This window comes from Periplaneta americana, chromosome 13 (assembly GCF_040183065.1).
Source record: "Periplaneta americana isolate PAMFEO1 chromosome 13, P.americana_PAMFEO1_priV1, whole genome shotgun sequence".
NCBI classification, from domain to species: Eukaryota; Metazoa; Arthropoda; class Insecta; order Blattodea; family Blattidae; genus Periplaneta; species Periplaneta americana.
Window position 1 is genome coordinate 56,593,393 of NC_091129.1, and position 17,332 is coordinate 56,610,724.

Consider the following 17,332-nt stretch of genomic DNA (forward strand, 5'->3'; position numbering starts at 1 on the left):
CCAAGATTCATTTTGTAGACATGTATTTAAATGATGAAGAGATTCAGCATTTATAATCCTTTTTTTTTATTTTTAGATTAACACTTTGGAATTTTTCACTCATATTGAAAACACTTAGAATTTGTGCATCGTGATCAGACAGGCCATTGACTAATGGTACTGTTGAATAGGAATTCAATCTATTTTTATCTATAAACATATTATCAATGGCAGTACTACTTCCAGCTTGTGTTCTGGTTGGAAAACTTACTGTGTGACTAAGATTATAAGTTTCAAGAAGTGAGTTTAATTTTCTTTTACGTGAGCTTTCTGATAGATAATCTATGTTTATGTCACCACAGATTACAAATTCGGTATGTGGTTTATAAAGTCTTTTCAATAATGAATCTAAGTTAGTTGTAAATTTCTTATAATCTCCCATTGGCGCCCTATAAACACATAAGATAATTAAATTTGATATCTCATAACCAATTTGTATTCCACAGATTTCAATATCTTGTTCAAGGTAAAAATCAGATATATCAATTTTACTAAATAATAGATCCTCTCTGATAAAAATACAGGCACCCCCTTTTTGGAAGACATGTCTACAGAAATGAGAACCTAATACATATCCATGTAAAGACAGTTGTAGTATTTCCTGTTGCTTCATATGATGTTCAGTGATACATAATATCTGAGGTTTATGCTTTTGAGTTGCTAAAGAAGTGATCAATTCATCAGTTTTTTGTTTTAATCCCCTAATATTTTGATGAAAAATAGTGAAGTTACTGTGTTCATTACTAGAAACATCAGAGCATTTACAATTTAGTTGAACTTGTTTCAAACACCTTACTGGTGGGAGGTTTAACCTAAAAAAGGAGAAGCCCTAGCATTAACTAACACAGGAATATTACAACTCTGCTTTTTAACATGGCTGCCTCTGATGCTATTAGCAATAAGAACCGAAAGGTGCTCCTTGCCTCTACCATTTAGATGCAGGCCATGTGACGTATATTCATACCTTCTTAAAGGGCTTATATCTATCAAACCAATGTGTGATGCCCCAGGTCTCATCAGAGCCCGCTCAAGCCGCATATTCACACTCCGCACCCTCCTGTGAAGATACGGCTTGTCGTACCTGCTGAAAAGACTGAGAAATCCCACATTGGTATGGCTGCTCATCTCAATTATGTTGTTGACATAATTATATTGTAAGGAAAGGATATAATTTAAACAACTTAAACCATTAACAGTAAGATAAAACTCAAATAAACCCACTATTAAATAATGAAATATAATATTTAAAAGACAATAAAAATAGAAAAACTCGCTTGTTTTTGGAAGTAGAGAATGGGTGAGGATGATGATGAAGGTAAGGAAGGGAGAAGGGGAAACCCAGTGCCTGCATATAGCCTACTCCTGTCAAATAGCACCAAGGGGGCCGCCGGGCTTAGCATCTCCATTCAATGGACAAATCACTATCAACAGTGACATATGCCTTCCCTTCATATGCACTGCAGAGAGATTTGGGATTTAACCCAGGCATATTGATGCACAATTTAGTGATTAGAAGTTTTGCACCACCATCTCTCCTAGTCCCAAGGTAGAAATTTTACAAGAAAATTTCTGACCCTTCCGGGAGTCGAACCCGGGCCAGCTAGTCTGGAGGCAGACACGCTGCCACAGAACTAACTCAACGAACTATGTTTTAAAATGTACTGTGTGCAAATCCTATGCACATTGTGCGCATTTCATTTCATTGATTCAAAATGTACTGTGTAGTGTAAAATTAAAATTCCCGCCATTGGATGGTGGCGTGACAGAGGAAAAACTCCAATACACCTATGGATTCACGTCCGTTCTCCGAAGTACGAGGGCGTTCAAAGTCCCTGCATTGTCCTTGTGAAGGTCGTGAAGAAGAGAAAGTGATAGTCTTTAGTTAGCTAGTTAATAGGTAATAACGTTAAAGTTATCTTGTCTTTGGTACAGGTGAAGAACTTTTGTAAATTATTAAACATGGGTCGCAAATTCTGGGTTGGTGGAAACTGGAAAATGAATGGGGATAAGAAGAGTATTGAAGAAATTTCAAAATTTCTACAAACCGGACCCTTGGATCCAAATGTTGGTAAGGACACGCCTCCGAAATGTTTGAAACAAATTTATTCTAATAAAACTAGAATATTTATAAAACCAAAACTTATTTATTTTCAGAGGTTGTCGTTGGCGTGCCAGCAATTTATTTGGAATATGCGAAAGGCATACTTCCTACAAATGTTGCACCATCTGCTCAGAATTGTTACAAAGTTCCAAAGGGAGCATTTACCGGTATGTATTTATGCTCTATAGAATTTTCGTATGGTTGTGGATCGTTGTACTAAGATTGAGTTGTAGCGTACAGGCCTAATTATCCTTATCAGTCTTTTGGAGCTCAAGAAGCAATTACAACCGGCTTCGGAAATTTTAGATGAAATTCCAATCATTCCACAGTTATCAACAATATAAAAAGTCTTGCCAAATTTTAAATCGTTTTAGTCATCAGTAATAAGTGTGTTAACCTTTATCGATTGTTTTTTCACTTGTACTCTTTCAGGTTTTTTCCTATCAATTATTTCTATAAATTTTTGTGCATCGATGAAGTATAGGCCTACTTTGCCCTTTGCGGCTACCTTCATTGGAAAGCAGTTGTTAAATAAATAATTATTGATAGATCAAAATATTATTACATTAGGTTATGGCACGTACCTTTTGCTACGGTACCGGTATCCTTTGTATTTCGGGAGTTTGTATTGTGTTTCACTCATCCTTTGGTCTTGAAATAAATTTTGGGAATGGATGGTTGATAATCTCCTCCCTTTTTTTTGCGCAAAAAGAAGATTCTGACAAGTTATTGCAGTATCTTATGTCTATTATTAGCACGATCAGTTTGTAAATTATTGAGAAAAGCTCCAAGATTTTGATTTGTGATACATTCGTTGACAGGATGGCTAGTCGTCGCATATTGGGCCCTGTATTTAAGGGAAGTGATCGTTGGCACTTTTAATTTATTCACGTAGTGATGAAAGAAATATAATACGCACATCCTATATGTCAGATAAAGTTTTGAAAATTGTATAATCTACATTTTCTTTAAATTGTTAGAAAGTATCATGAAAATTTGTATGACTTTTAGATTCAAATACTTTTTAAAAATTAGAATAAGAAATCTAACTCAAATAGTCGTTCTTGTAGTATTCTACTTTTGATAATGTAAGTAGGCCTAGTTGAGTATTGACGTTTAAATTTGAGTGCTAACCCTATCTATAGCTGTTCTGTGACGAATATTGCATTGTCAAACATTTTTTGCAGTATGTACAAGTAGAGGAGGCAGGACCTGTCCTGTGACCTTATCATGTGCCGTGGCTATATCACCAATGGGTATTTAGGATGTTGTTTTAGTCTGAGATGAACGGTTGTGTTGGTAGATTTGTATAATAGTAACCATCGTGAAACAAACTCTCTTTCTGATGGCTATTCTTTCCTTTCTCGCACAGCTCACATGCCAGGTCTGGCCTCATTTATATAAGCAATAATGATTAGCTAAATATTGGTAGTAAGGGGTTAGCAATATTCAAGAGCATAGGAAATGCAGTGCCAGATTTTGTAAAATGTCCTAGGTAGCATCAAATCCAATTTTAGAAACTGTATTTTTTCAAGTGAATTTAAAGTGGACAGACATAAGCAAGAGTTCATCAGACTGAATTAAAGGAGAATTATTTCAATCTCTTTTTGTACTGTCCCGTTATATAAGTTAATGTCTCTGGATGTGAAATTGAAGACAAAGGCCTAGCATGGAAGTGTAAATTTACTTTTTAAATAGTTCCTTAAATATTGAATGTTATATAACTATTATTAATTTTTGTGTGTTCTTTGCATTTTATTTTTGAGACTGTTATTACATACTCTGAAAATGAAATAAACGAGACATCCATCTTAGTCAGATATCACTTCTGAGTTCAGTGCTGTAATTGTTTTCAAGCTATCCATTGTCAATGTAAAGGACCCCATATATGCAAAGACTTATTTCATCGTTGTTCCTGCAATAACTCCTATGTGCAAAATATAAAATTTTTCAGTAGGAAGAAAAAACACATTTATTAATTCTATGGCAGTAGTACATAGTGAATTCTTACATTTTCGAAAGAAAGAAATATAACTACATATAGGAGATTTTATTATTTGCTGTATCACTATTTAAGCTATTTAATAGAGCAAAAATCTGAAAATCGATAAATATGTCACATAGGAGTTATTGCAGGAACAACGACGATTTGATATTTATCTGTACAGACATCTCCAGGTAAGTCTCTTCATGTATGGGGCCCTTAAGTTCTGAAAAGTTATAAGTTGTTGAGCATCAGCTTGTACTGACACGAGAAGTTATTACATTAAATTGTATTCGATGAAATAGTGGAAATATTTTTAATACCAGTATGTTAAGATGTAAAGAAATATCTGTAAGGATTGAAAACATTCTTTGAGCTGAGAATGACTATTCTGTTAAATTGAATTGTTTTAATTTCTTAATTATATGATGAAAGATGAGTGGAACAGAGAAAAATTCTCTCCAGCACCAGGGATTTGAACCTGGGTTTTCAGCTCTACGTGCTGATGCTCTATCCACTAAGCCACACCGGATTCCCATCCCGATGTCGGATCGAATCCTCTCAGTTTAAGTTCCACCTCTTGGGTTCCCTTTAGTGGCCCACCCTCATGCACTGCTTCATAGATGTATGACAGGACAATGTCCACATATGTGCAGAGGTCATATGATGACGCAGAATATCTGCACTGAAATATCATATGTACTTCGGTACATCATAATAATAATATATAATATATTCTTAATTATAGTTTATTACAATATTTATTTCTACTTGATATTAAATTTAATATGTTATAAAAATAGATTTCTTTAAATTTTGTTATGGAATAATTTGTGTCTCGTATATCTCTCACATTTGCAGGTGAGATCAGCCCAGCCATGATCAATGATATTGGAGTTAAGTGGGTTATTCTTGGACATTCAGAAAGACGGCATGTTTTTGGTGAGAATGATGAAGTAAGTGGTTTTAGAAGACATTACAAAATAAGAGAGAGAGCATTCTTGAACAGCAGTGTTCAGTGATATTAAAATCGATAACACAGATGAAATAGAAGCAATATTTAGAAAAACTTTCACTTACCTGAAGTGCTGTTTTTCCTTACTGGTACTGATTTCACATTCAAAGGCAGATCTAGTAGAAATTTGCTTCCAACCTAATCTATGCGAAACAATGAAAAATATCTTTCTTTCAGAAGTTACACACGTCAACTACTTCACTTTGACGAGATGGGATTACCGGTTAGTGGTGATTCACTGTTTATATTCTGACGGAATTTGTTTCGTGCTTTTAGGCTGCACTGATAGATGTCTTTAGCATAGTAGCTACTTCGTAAAAGTGAAATATATATTTTAACAAGTGACGAAATATCCAGTAAAATAATTTTCCTTGTTCCATCATAAACGTCATTGTCCCCACCTGTTACTAAATCTATGTATTACTCTGTGAAAAAATTGATTAAATCTACATGCTTAGACTTCAACAAACAAAATTTGATAACACAGTCTCAAGGGAAAAAATGGAACTCTCTGCATCATAATCCACAGTTAATTCCCGATTTACCACGCAAATTGTCTGTAGCGGCATTTAGATTGGCAACAGGCCATGATTGATTGGCCAAACACATGCATAGAATTGGAAGAGGCTATATCAGTCCCCTAACTGCCCGCTGTGCAACTCAAACCAAGAAATGGATTCGGAACACCTCATAATGTGTGCTTCAGTGGCTAACCATGACAATATCTTTTAAAAATATTGGAGTGCAAGAGGTCAAATGACTTTATTGTCAAATGCACAACAACTTCCCATTAAAAAATCAATATAGTTTTCATTTTATTTCTTGTTACTAAATTGTAAATATAGTGAAAACTGGATTATCCGTTATAATGGGTGAGACATAGTGAATGGCAGGAGGAAGGGATGGGGGAAAGTCAGGATATAGAAAATAGTTGTATAAATTAATACTGTGTACCACCTTAAAACTCGCACACTTCTGTTGGCGACAAATAATTGAAGTTCAACTGTATGTAAATCCTATTGAACCTAAAATCTTAAATTGATGGATATATTGAGCAAAGAGCATTTTTTTTTTCCAAATACATTAAGAAAAAACGTAAGTTTTCAAACTTAGTTGGTGGTGAATTTTTTCAGACAATCTCTTATAGTAGGCCTACATGTAAAACTGACAACTGGGTAACTCATTTAGAGCAAATGGCTATGAACTTGCAGGTCCTGGGTTTGATTTTTCTTGTTGCAAAAACTTCCATAACGGTCTCAGGGTTCACTCAATTTTCGGTCACATTGAGTACCTAGTCTTTCCCGAGGATATAAGGCAGTTTGAACATGATGCTGACCACACCACCTCATTTAGTGTTGAGATCATGAAAACATGAAGCTCTACATCCATGTTCTTCATATGTCTTCCTGGCTTTTAAGGGCAATACTTCTATTTATATATATATATATATATATATATATATATATATACACATTCATACAGTCCTCTCTGTAGATTGAAAACTCAAAAAAGTTTCATAGCCATTGTTCAAGAATTAAAACAGAAAATCAATATCCTGAATTTAAAAGAAAACTTACAAATTAAACCAAACCCTTTAACTCTATTAAATATAGAATATAATCTAAATTTAACAGAAGAAATACTGAAATCAGGAGTAAACACTAAAACACTGAAACAATTGTCTTTAGAGACAATTAATATTAGGTACCCTCCACAAAACTGGCTTCATTTATACACCGACGGATCCTTGATCTCCAGAGAACAAGGTGCCGGTGCAGGTGTTACGTGCTGTCTCTTCTCACTTTATAGATCTCTTGGATATGGAACAACAAGTTTTGATGGTGAAATCATTGCAATAAGTGAAAGTCTCAGGAATCTTCTATGCCACATTAATAAATTTAAGAATGCAGTTATATTGTCAGACTCCAAAGCAGCTATTCTATCAATAGTCTCTAAACACACACTTTCATCTCAAACAGCAGAAATAACTAAAATGCTCTCTCAATTAATATCACTCAATAAAAGAATTGTATTCCAATGGATACCATCCCATTGTGGAATCCTGGAAAATGAGAATGCAGATGCTTTAGCGAAGAAGGGCAGCACTGCTACTTACAGACCTGTTACTAAATCTACGTATTACTCTGTGAAAAGATTTATTAAATTTACATACTTAGACTTCAACAAACAAAATTTGATAACACAATCTCAAAGGAAAAAATGGAACTCTCTGCATCAAAATCCACAGCTAATTCCCGATTTACCACGAAAATCGTCTGTAGCTGCATTTAGATTGGCAACAGGCCATGATTGTTTGGCCAAACACCTGCATAGAATTGGAATAAATCAGTCCCCTAACTGCCCATTGTGCAACTCAAACCAAGAAATGGATTCGGAACACCTCAAAATCTGTGCTTCAGTGGCTGGCCATGATAATATCTTTGAAAAATATTGGAGTGCAAGAGGTCAAATGACTTTATTGTCAAACGCCTGGCATTAGAAAACAACAACATATAAAGCAATATAATAGATTTATATGCTTGGACATTATTATTATTATTATTATTATACTCAGGCCATTATAACTTTACACCCCACAGCTTTGTGTAATGTTGGTAGTGATAGATGCGACATTGCCACAATGAGTGTTGTGTAGTAAGTACTTCACAACAGGTGACTTACCTGGAGTTAGCTATTCTACTCCATTAATTAAAATGGTACCTATAATTATTATGTAATTCCTTTATTATTATCCTCTTAAAGAGGCCTGAAGTTTTTGATATCACTTATATTATATTATCTGCAGGAATGGAGGGATGCCCATACATACGGACAAATTTCTTCTCCCCATACAATTGACGACTCATTCACACCAACTCTGACATCTGACTATTTACACAAAGGATTCTTACTACGTGAGTTACCATTTTCTGAACAACGTCTTTTCTTTTTGCGACATTTCACAGCAGTGCTACAGATTATTCATAATTATAACACTAACACACAAATTACACACGTGATAGTAACACCATGTAACACAGCATGTAGCAAACCCACAACACAGCAGCACTCAGTGTAGCAGTATGAGCAGTTGAGAGAAAATGCTAAGGGTTGCCAATGCAAACAACTACTATCAAGTGCAAGGTTACAACAGCCTGGGTATACATGCTGGCAAGGATTTGAATACTCGAGTAACAGTAAAGTTTTCATTGTTGCTTTCTAACTTTAAGAAAATTTAATTTAATCTCACTTCATGACTACTGTTTATGGAAGTGAGGGAGTACTAGGAAAATACAAACTATAGCACTGTATCTTGAACTGTCACAAATGCCTTACATATTCTCTGACAAGTAGAAGAGCAAGACGAGAAATAACTACTCTTGGTGATGAACATTGTTGCCTACTACATAATTAAAGCAGTAGGAGAAACATTTTGCAAATTTCTATCCAGATATGCTTAACATCACCTTTCATGTCCATGGTCTTCATGAAGTAGCAGGCCTAATTAGAATATTTTTTGTGCGTGAATGATGTAATTTATCCTGTAAAGAAGATAGTTCTCGAAGTTTCTAAGGAAAGACCGGTATGATTATTATGGGGACTAGTAGCAGTGGCAACAGTGAAATACTATCAGTGATATCTTGCACCATTTTTTCTCCACCTATGTACTCAAACATAAACGTTTTAGTTAGAAAACTTGGAAATGTGACGAATCATATGTAGGCCTACAGATATAAAGTTGAAATATAACAAGCTTCAAACTTTATAGTTTGTTAGTTTTATGAAGTGGGTAAGTGTCTCTGTCTAATGAAAATACACGTAAGACTAAATTTGTGTTTAAGATCCTAGTAATGAAGGTTGTGTAAGAAATGGTTTTTTATACAGTGGGACAGGAACTTTTTCCTTAGCGTCCATGGAGTACTTAACTTTCACGCAATGAAAAAAAAAATTACAGACATTAAAATGAGGTACGGTACAATACTGTAATTTAAATTGATTTAGAAAATGAATGAATTGAAACTACAAATCGATTGTTGTGATATTTTCATTTTGTTAATAATAATAATAATAATAATAATAATAATAATAATAATAATAATAATAAATATTTTAAATACAGCTTGTTGCAGACAAGGTGGCACATGCACTCGAATCTGGTCTGAATGTGGTTGCCTGCATTGGTGAGAAGCTTGAGGAACGTGAGGCAGGCAAAACTGAGGAAGTTGTGTATTGTCAAACCAAGGCCATTGCAGACAAAATCAAAGATTGGAGTAAAGTTGTGTTAGCCTATGAGCCTGTGTGGGCCATTGGTACAGGAAAGACTGCCACTCCACAGCAGGTAACGTAGAGTATTTTTTTTTTCTGTGTAGCAGTGTAGACCATTATTTGATCAATGTGTCTTGAAGCCACGAAATGACTTGCTGTTTTCTTTTGTCTGTTAGTATGATATAATAGCAGTTATCTTGTTTACTTTTAACAGAACCTCTAAGACTGAAATTAATTACATTATACTTGGTTCATTATGCAAATAAAAAAAATTAATGTATTTGTAGTCCTTATATCTGTGTAATGCAATTTAATTAGAGAAATCTGATTAAAATTACAAAAATAAGTAGAGATATGTGGGGTGGTGATGATTAGACAGCGAATTTTTATGTGCTAAAAAATTTAAATATATTTATTTTTTATGTGCTAAAATACGAAAATATTTGCTAAAAATTTCTTTTAATATAACAAAAATAGCTTACTTAGCTTGAAAAAATGTTAGTAGGTACTCACCAATCACACTTGAGTATCAGATGCTGGTAGTTGGCTGAGAATTGCCGTGAACAACAAAGGTCATCTCCAAATTCTCCATCACAAATGCATGCCGATTATCTCTGAGAAACGACTTATAATGTGAAAACGATCTTTCCACATCACAGAACATCAGACGTGCATATTTAAAGAGAAGAATGTCAAAAACACATACACTGTCAATTTCACCTACAGGCACACCCCCCAATACTTGAGCAACTTTACAAATTTTTTTATATCCACTGTTTTTCCCAAACACATTCTGGAATTTGTCCCTTAGTACTTGTACTTCTGAACCTGGTAGCAAGTCTAGTTTAATTTCCACGGCACACACCTCCCTAATGTTTCGGACAACAGGTTTGTGGATGTTTCAAGTTTTTTTATTGTGTGACAAAAAGCTTAGATTTGCTGATAGGAAAGGCAAATAGTTTTTTAAACAACCATCTTTCAGTAAATCTTGAAGGATATCGATTGACGTGTCGTTTTTGTCCAGCTCATTCACAACAGACGTAAAACTTTCAAAGTTGTTTGCATAATATACAACACTTAGCCATGTACTCCAGCATGTGGCCATGGGCATAGGAGGAAGTGGAAGATCTGGATATTTCTGTTTGAACACATCAATGCTTGAGGGTGATTTAATGAATACTTTTCTTCCATTTGACACCAACTTATCCACTTTGGGGTGCAGAGCTTGCATAGTTTCACATAACCTGTGTAGAGCATGGACCACACATGTTACATGTATCATTTTTGGAAAGCTCACTATAAGGCCTTCACCTGCTTTTTTCATATACGCTGCACCATCTGTAAGGAGTAACACATTGTCATACTTCATCCCGTTTGGCCATAGTAAATGCGTAGCTTTGTTAAATAATCTAGCTACTGAGACATGGTTTGTTGTAGGCATTTCTTTACACACTAGCAAAGATGGATGTTCACAAATAGTTTTGTCATTCTTTAACACACCAACAACGTTTCCTACTTTTCTACCACTTGAATCAGTTGTTTTGTCAATGCTCACCCACAGTTTTTCACTTTCACACACTGACCGAATTTTCTGTAAAGTTTCCTCGTAACATTTTGGGAGGTAGTCGTTTCCTTAATGTCGATTCCTCAGGAGGTTTGATGTTGATGTATTTTAAGTTCCACATTATTTAATTTATGGAGTGGAATATCGGCTGCAACAAATGCTCTGCCTAAATCTAAATAATACTGGGAATCTTTGATGGTTCTACGTTGAAAGAAACTGGTCCACCTATTAGCACTTGCCATGAATGCACACGTGAAGCAGTGGCAGACAAATACTGAGTTACCTGAGAGTGCTGATCTGCACTTACTAATTTACCACACAGTTGGCAAAATAACACTTTTCCATGGGTAGTAAAAATGTTTTTAAATTTATCTACATATTGCTGAAGATGCAATCTTAAACTCGATTTGATTTTAGGCATCTTAAGAGGCTAATAGACACATGTCTTAACGTAAATGTGTTTTTGACTGATAATGTTGGAGAAAAGCTTCCTATAGCGATGCCACTACATGTACACTATGCAGCTTATGCTTATGGTTCGATAATAGGGAATCACAACAAGATGTATTGCCTCACTTGACAGGCATGGGCGACAGGCAAGAGATTTGTTTAAATTAAATAATGTTTATACCCAAGCTCTTTTCCCTTGTGTTTCACAAACAAAGCCGGGAATGAAGTCATCTTCAGCAACAATAAACACGACACTAGATTACTGACTTTATTGCGATAATGTTCGAGATCCTGCATTGTTAACCAATATTCTCAATCTGTTGGGTATGTCATATAATTTACATTAAATGATCTAAAGTACTGGAATTATGTGTTGCAAGATCTCTCCTTCTTGTCCATGTTAATTTATTCTCTGATATTATTGATATGCTGCCTAGCAGTTCTCAAGAACTTGAGGTGATACTATTACAAAAATGGATCACGTATACACCACACAGCACATAGGAACACGAAGCAACCAAGAATATTCTTAAAAAGAACCAAGAATTCTTAAAAAAATAACCTACTTCTGAGTGATATAATTGATTTAGTTTTAAAATATTTAAAAGTTCTTGTAAAAAATTATTTAAATAAAAAACTCGAAGATTTGTGTGTACATAATAGATTTCCTGAAAATATGTATTTACATAATTTTTTTTTGTTAAAATATGTGTTTTTATGTGAAATAAAATTCGGGTTTTAAACTTGAAACTTCACATTCGGAATTTTTAACTTTGTTAATTGTGTTTTATCACAAGCAAAAAAAAAAAAAAGATATTTAGTTACATAGGAATCCGCTCCTTAGTGATGATGGTAGCCATTTCTCACATAAGTCAAAATTAGAAGATAGCACGTGGTCTCATATCCGTGATGTAAGTCAGCATAGATTTGACCATTCTTCTATCCATAATTCATACCCATACCAATAATGGTGGTAGTGATGAAAAAAAAAAAAAAAACATTTTTCTGTTTCTTGTAAAAAGGGAAAGTAATATGAAACTGTAATTGAGGGGTTGGGTGCAAGAAAGGCACTTCTCTCAAATGCAAGTTTTGAGAAAATTGATGTTGAAAATTCAAACCGTAATAATGTTACCTATGCACACCTTTACATTTTGGGTACTCCTGACCTCTATGATCACAGTATTGAACTACAACTTGGTGATCATATGCATAACAAATCAGAGAACACAATAAAGCGTTTTACTCAAAAAGGGCACATCCTCTAAAATGCCCTTCTTGCACCCAGTCCCTCAATTGATGTCAGGAATTTGAAGAAATTATATTATACTTGTCAGAATTTATGGATAAAAAAAATTGTAATTGTGCATGTGTACAAGAAAGACAGGAAGATTTATCCCAAGAAAATCTGCTGTAACAAATTCTATTTGGCTTGTGGGAAATTGTCAATCATTGGACTATGGTGCTCCTCAAAATTCAATACTTTTATGTCTTAAAGAAATAAATTGAGTTTTGACTATTCTTCTATGTTCATGAACCATAATTACTTTTCATCTTAATTTCAGGCTCAGGAAGTTCACCAGAAATTGAGAGCATGGCTCAATAAGAACGTATCAGAAAGTGTTGCCAATGAAACCCGTATCGTATATGGCGGATCTGTGACTGGGGCCAACTGTGTTGATTTAGGGAAAGAAGCTGACATTGATGGCTTTTTAGTTGGAGGTGCATCTTTGAAACCTGAATTCGTTCAAATAGTTAATGCACAGAAATAGATTAAAACTGAAGATAAGAGACTTATAAGATGTAGTATGCCCAACAGTTGGTGAAAAAGATTCAGGCTGGTAGGACCACAGACTACGTATCTGTCAAGAAATGAGCGGTAGAAACATAGTTGGAATTCCTTTTCATCTAGCATTTATAATTGTAACACAGCTGAAAGCATTATAGCAACAAGTCAATTTTTATGACAATGTATCGATGATAATTTAAAATTTTTGTAAAGCATGTTTATATGTCACTCATAATGCATTATAAATATGTAATATGTTAGTGTAACATTTCATGGTAAGTACCTATTAGCCTCATGAATCTTTTAGACTGAGGCAGTGAGATCACTAGGAATTTAAATTATATTATCCTAGAATACGAACAGTAGTTGTTGAAAGGTCTTCTTTAACATTTAAGTAGTTTTTTGCTTGAGATTTCTGTAATCTCAGTATTGAATCTCTGCCCTTTATGTTCACAGAGAATCTGTTACAGAGCGTAATATTATGTGTATTCTGTGATCAGAAAATTGTAATATTAATGTCTTACGTCAATTTTGGCAGTTTCATTGGTGTACAGTATAATAATATGCACTAACAATTTCAAAGTGATCTCACAAGATGAAAATATCGCTAAGCATATTATTTATGCAAGTCTTGTCTTAAAATTCAATGCTTTCACCACCAAGCAATGTTAAACACATTTCACTGCCAGATATCTATTTAGGTACTCATAATCTGCTAAAGAAATACTGTAGTTGATAAAATACGACAGACTGAAATTTATACTATTAGGCTACGTTTGATTTGAGATTATAAACACTATGCAATAAATGTTAAGTTTGGCGAACATATGTCTGTTGTCTAGCAAGAAAACACTGCCAGCTGTGGTTGTCTCAAAACAGAGATAGCTTAGTTTCCATGACGTGCTCCTTTAGAATTATTAGGTTCACACCTGTTATGGACATATGGTGCTAATAGCTTAAGTTTATTTCATAAAGCTGTGTTACCATCTAAATGCTGAATAGACCCTACCGTTAGTACGTTGTCAGACTTGTTTGTATATGGTGATGGTGTGTATGAAATCTGTACCCAATTGAAATTTTACGTCAGTGGCATGCATGAACTATAAGAATCATATTTTCAGTAGGCATAATATTTTTTGTTGAATGATATTTTAATAGATGTTAAACAATAGGTATGTTGAATTTAAAATAATAAAATGTTGCAAAAAACTATTTCAAGTGTGGTTCAATTTTATGGTCAAAGGTTATACCACAGAGTGTCTGATTACAATAGAGTTGGGGCCCATAATGCCTTTATTATTGAGGTAGAGGGTCGCAACTTGAAAATAAAGAACATTCTATCAAAATTTTTATTAAGATAAAATCCGGTTTTGGATACTTCATCTAAACATGTCCAGTTTCAATATATATATATATATATATATATATATATATATATATATATTTTTCCAGGAGAATCTTGAGAACTCTACAAAACTGAGAAGTTTTTTGATGTGAAGTGCAAAACTTAGAAATCTGTTACAAATAGACACATTCTAGCCAAAACTGGGCACTTATCACACCTATTAAAAAAAAACCAACAGTTCTTGGACATTTGTCTCCCGATTATTAAAATTGTGTGTAGAAAACATGGGGCCATATAGATTTCATCATTTTGTCGACCTTTCAGAAGTTATCTGCACAGTAAAGAGAATTTTATTGTAAGCTTATTAAAACCCAATTAACTCGCTTAAAAAAAAAACCCTATCCAAAACTATGCTTTTACCTATTTATTAATAAAAAATATATAATAAATGAGTATTTTACAAATATAATACCTCTTCAATGTGATAGATAAGGGCAATCAGCAGCATTCACAAGGGCTGGCATGTCTAGCTCAATCCCTGTTGTTGCAAGTCGCAGAAGATGTAGAAGAGAAGAATCTATGAGGCAGCTTCTGTAGCAATTCTTGACAAAGTTCATGGTGAGGAATGCACTTTTATACAAATAAGTACTTGCAAAAATTGACGTAATTTTTCGACCAAAATTTTACAGTCCTTACAAAAGAAATCAAATGACCTGGAAATGTATAAAAACTTGCCCAGACATGTTCAAACGTTTTAACAATAGTTACAAACACATCAAGGTGTCTACCTCAGGGCACTGTCCTCAGCACAACTTTATTCAATATTTATATAAAAGACTTACCCTATTAGAGGAATCAAACATGAAAACAACACTATTTGCAGACGATATAGTTTTGTGGACTTCCAGATCTCACAGAATAGAGACAAAATTAAAAATTCTGCTCTTAAAGCTCTAAATCAACTACATGAATGGAACACATCAAATTTGATGACACTCAATTTAAGCAAAAGTAACTACCAAATATTTTCACTTGGTAAAAAAGAAAGAATTCAATATCCAATACAATGGCCAACACCTTCCTAGGACTTGGGAATCCAAATATCTTGGAGTTATTTTTCGACAGTAAGTTAACATGGAGGAACCATTTGAAATATATTTCTGAAAAATCTCGTAAAAGATTCTTCCTTCTGAAAAGACTAGCAGGAAAGAAATGGGGATGCTCTAGGAATACTTTGAACACTACATACAAAATGTTTATATAGCCAGTGCTGACATACGGCAGAGAGATTTTAATTACTTCACCTTTCATAAACGAAATAGAACATGTTCAAAATTAAGCTCTCAGGCTCATTACTGGTGGAATCAAAACAACTCCAATAGATTCTACGAGATTCCTCACTAATATTAACAGCATCAAAATGACAATAGAAGAAAAGGCACTGATTCAATATGAAAAACTTATCAGATTACCAGGAAACAATTGGCATTCATACAGTCCTCTCTGTAGATTAAAAACAAAAAGTTTCATATCCATAGTTCAAGAATTAAAACAGAAAATCAACATCCTGAATTTAAAAGAAAACTTACAAATTAAACCAAACACTTTAACTCTATTAAATATAGAGTATAATCTAAATTTAACAGAAGAAATACTGAAATAGTGAAACAATTGTCTTTAGAGACAATTAGGTACCTTCCACAAAACTGGCTTCATTTATACACCGACGGATCCTTGATCTCCAGGGAACAAGCACTGTTTCAATTGAAAAACTTATCAGATTATCAGGAAACAATTGGCATTCATATAGTCCTTTCTGTAGATTAAAAACAAAAAGTTTCATATCCATAGTTGAAGAATTAAAACAGAAAATCAACATCCCGAATTTAAAAGAAAACTTACAAATAAACCAAACCCTTTAACTCTATTAAATATAGCGTACAATCTAAATTTAACAGAAGAAATAATGAAACAATTGTCTTTAGAGACAATTAACATTAGGTACCTTCCACAGAACTGGCTTCATTTATACACCGACGGATCCTTGATCTCCAGGGAACAAGGTGCAGGTGCAGGTGCAGGTGTTACATGCTGTCTCTTCTCACTTTATAGATCTCTTGGATATGGAACAACAAGTTTTGATGGAGAAATCATTGCAATAAGTGAAAGTCTCAAGAATCTTCTATGCCACATCAATAAATTTAAGAATGCAGTTATATTGTCAGACTCCAAAGCAGCTATTCTATCAACAGTCTCGAGACACACACACCTATGAAATAAATTGGTAAAACAAAGCCTATTGTTTCTTAAAGGAATGTCAGTTCCTAGGATCATATTGAAAAAAGTTAATACTGATTTAAAAAAAAAAAAAAAAACATTAAATTACATTATAAGAGGAGACTGCTTATGGGCCATTTGATAAGGCTTGGTTTGCCACATGCAGGCCTCGGACTGCCTTTTGGATAGCCCTGCCATAGTAAGTGTGAATTGTGCCTGGAGACCAGATACCTATTCATAGCATTTTTGTAATGTCATGTGATGTCTCGACTGTTTAACAATCATAATAATCTTCTGTGGTCTGACAATTATCATGCTTATCAGATCTTAGATCATAGTAACAAATTAATTAGCATGAGTTTTCCTATGAAAGAAAAGTAACACTGGGAGGTCCACGATTGTGGAGTAATCCTGGTTGGGTTTTTTCCCTCATCTACTTGAAGCAGAATTGCTGGGTAATCTTTGACGTTAGATCTCTCACTCATTTCGCCTTCCTTAATTTCCA

At 34.1% G+C, this 17,332-nt stretch overlaps 1 protein-coding gene across 1 annotated transcript; it reads left to right on the forward strand.

Annotated features, from left to right (window-relative positions):
- Positions 1–1,725: 1,725 nt before the first annotated feature.
- Positions 1,726–14,417, forward strand: Tpi (triose phosphate isomerase). The gene is made up of 5 exons (XM_069843281.1): positions 1,726–2,107; positions 2,194–2,307; positions 4,986–5,080; positions 9,260–9,478; positions 12,982–14,417. Exons 1-5 carry the CDS (start codon positions 1,999–2,001, stop codon positions 13,186–13,188), a joined length of 744 nt encoding a protein of 247 aa, XP_069699382.1. The 5' UTR covers positions 1,726–1,998; the 3' UTR covers positions 13,189–14,417.
- Positions 14,418–17,332: the final 2,915 nt, after the last annotated feature.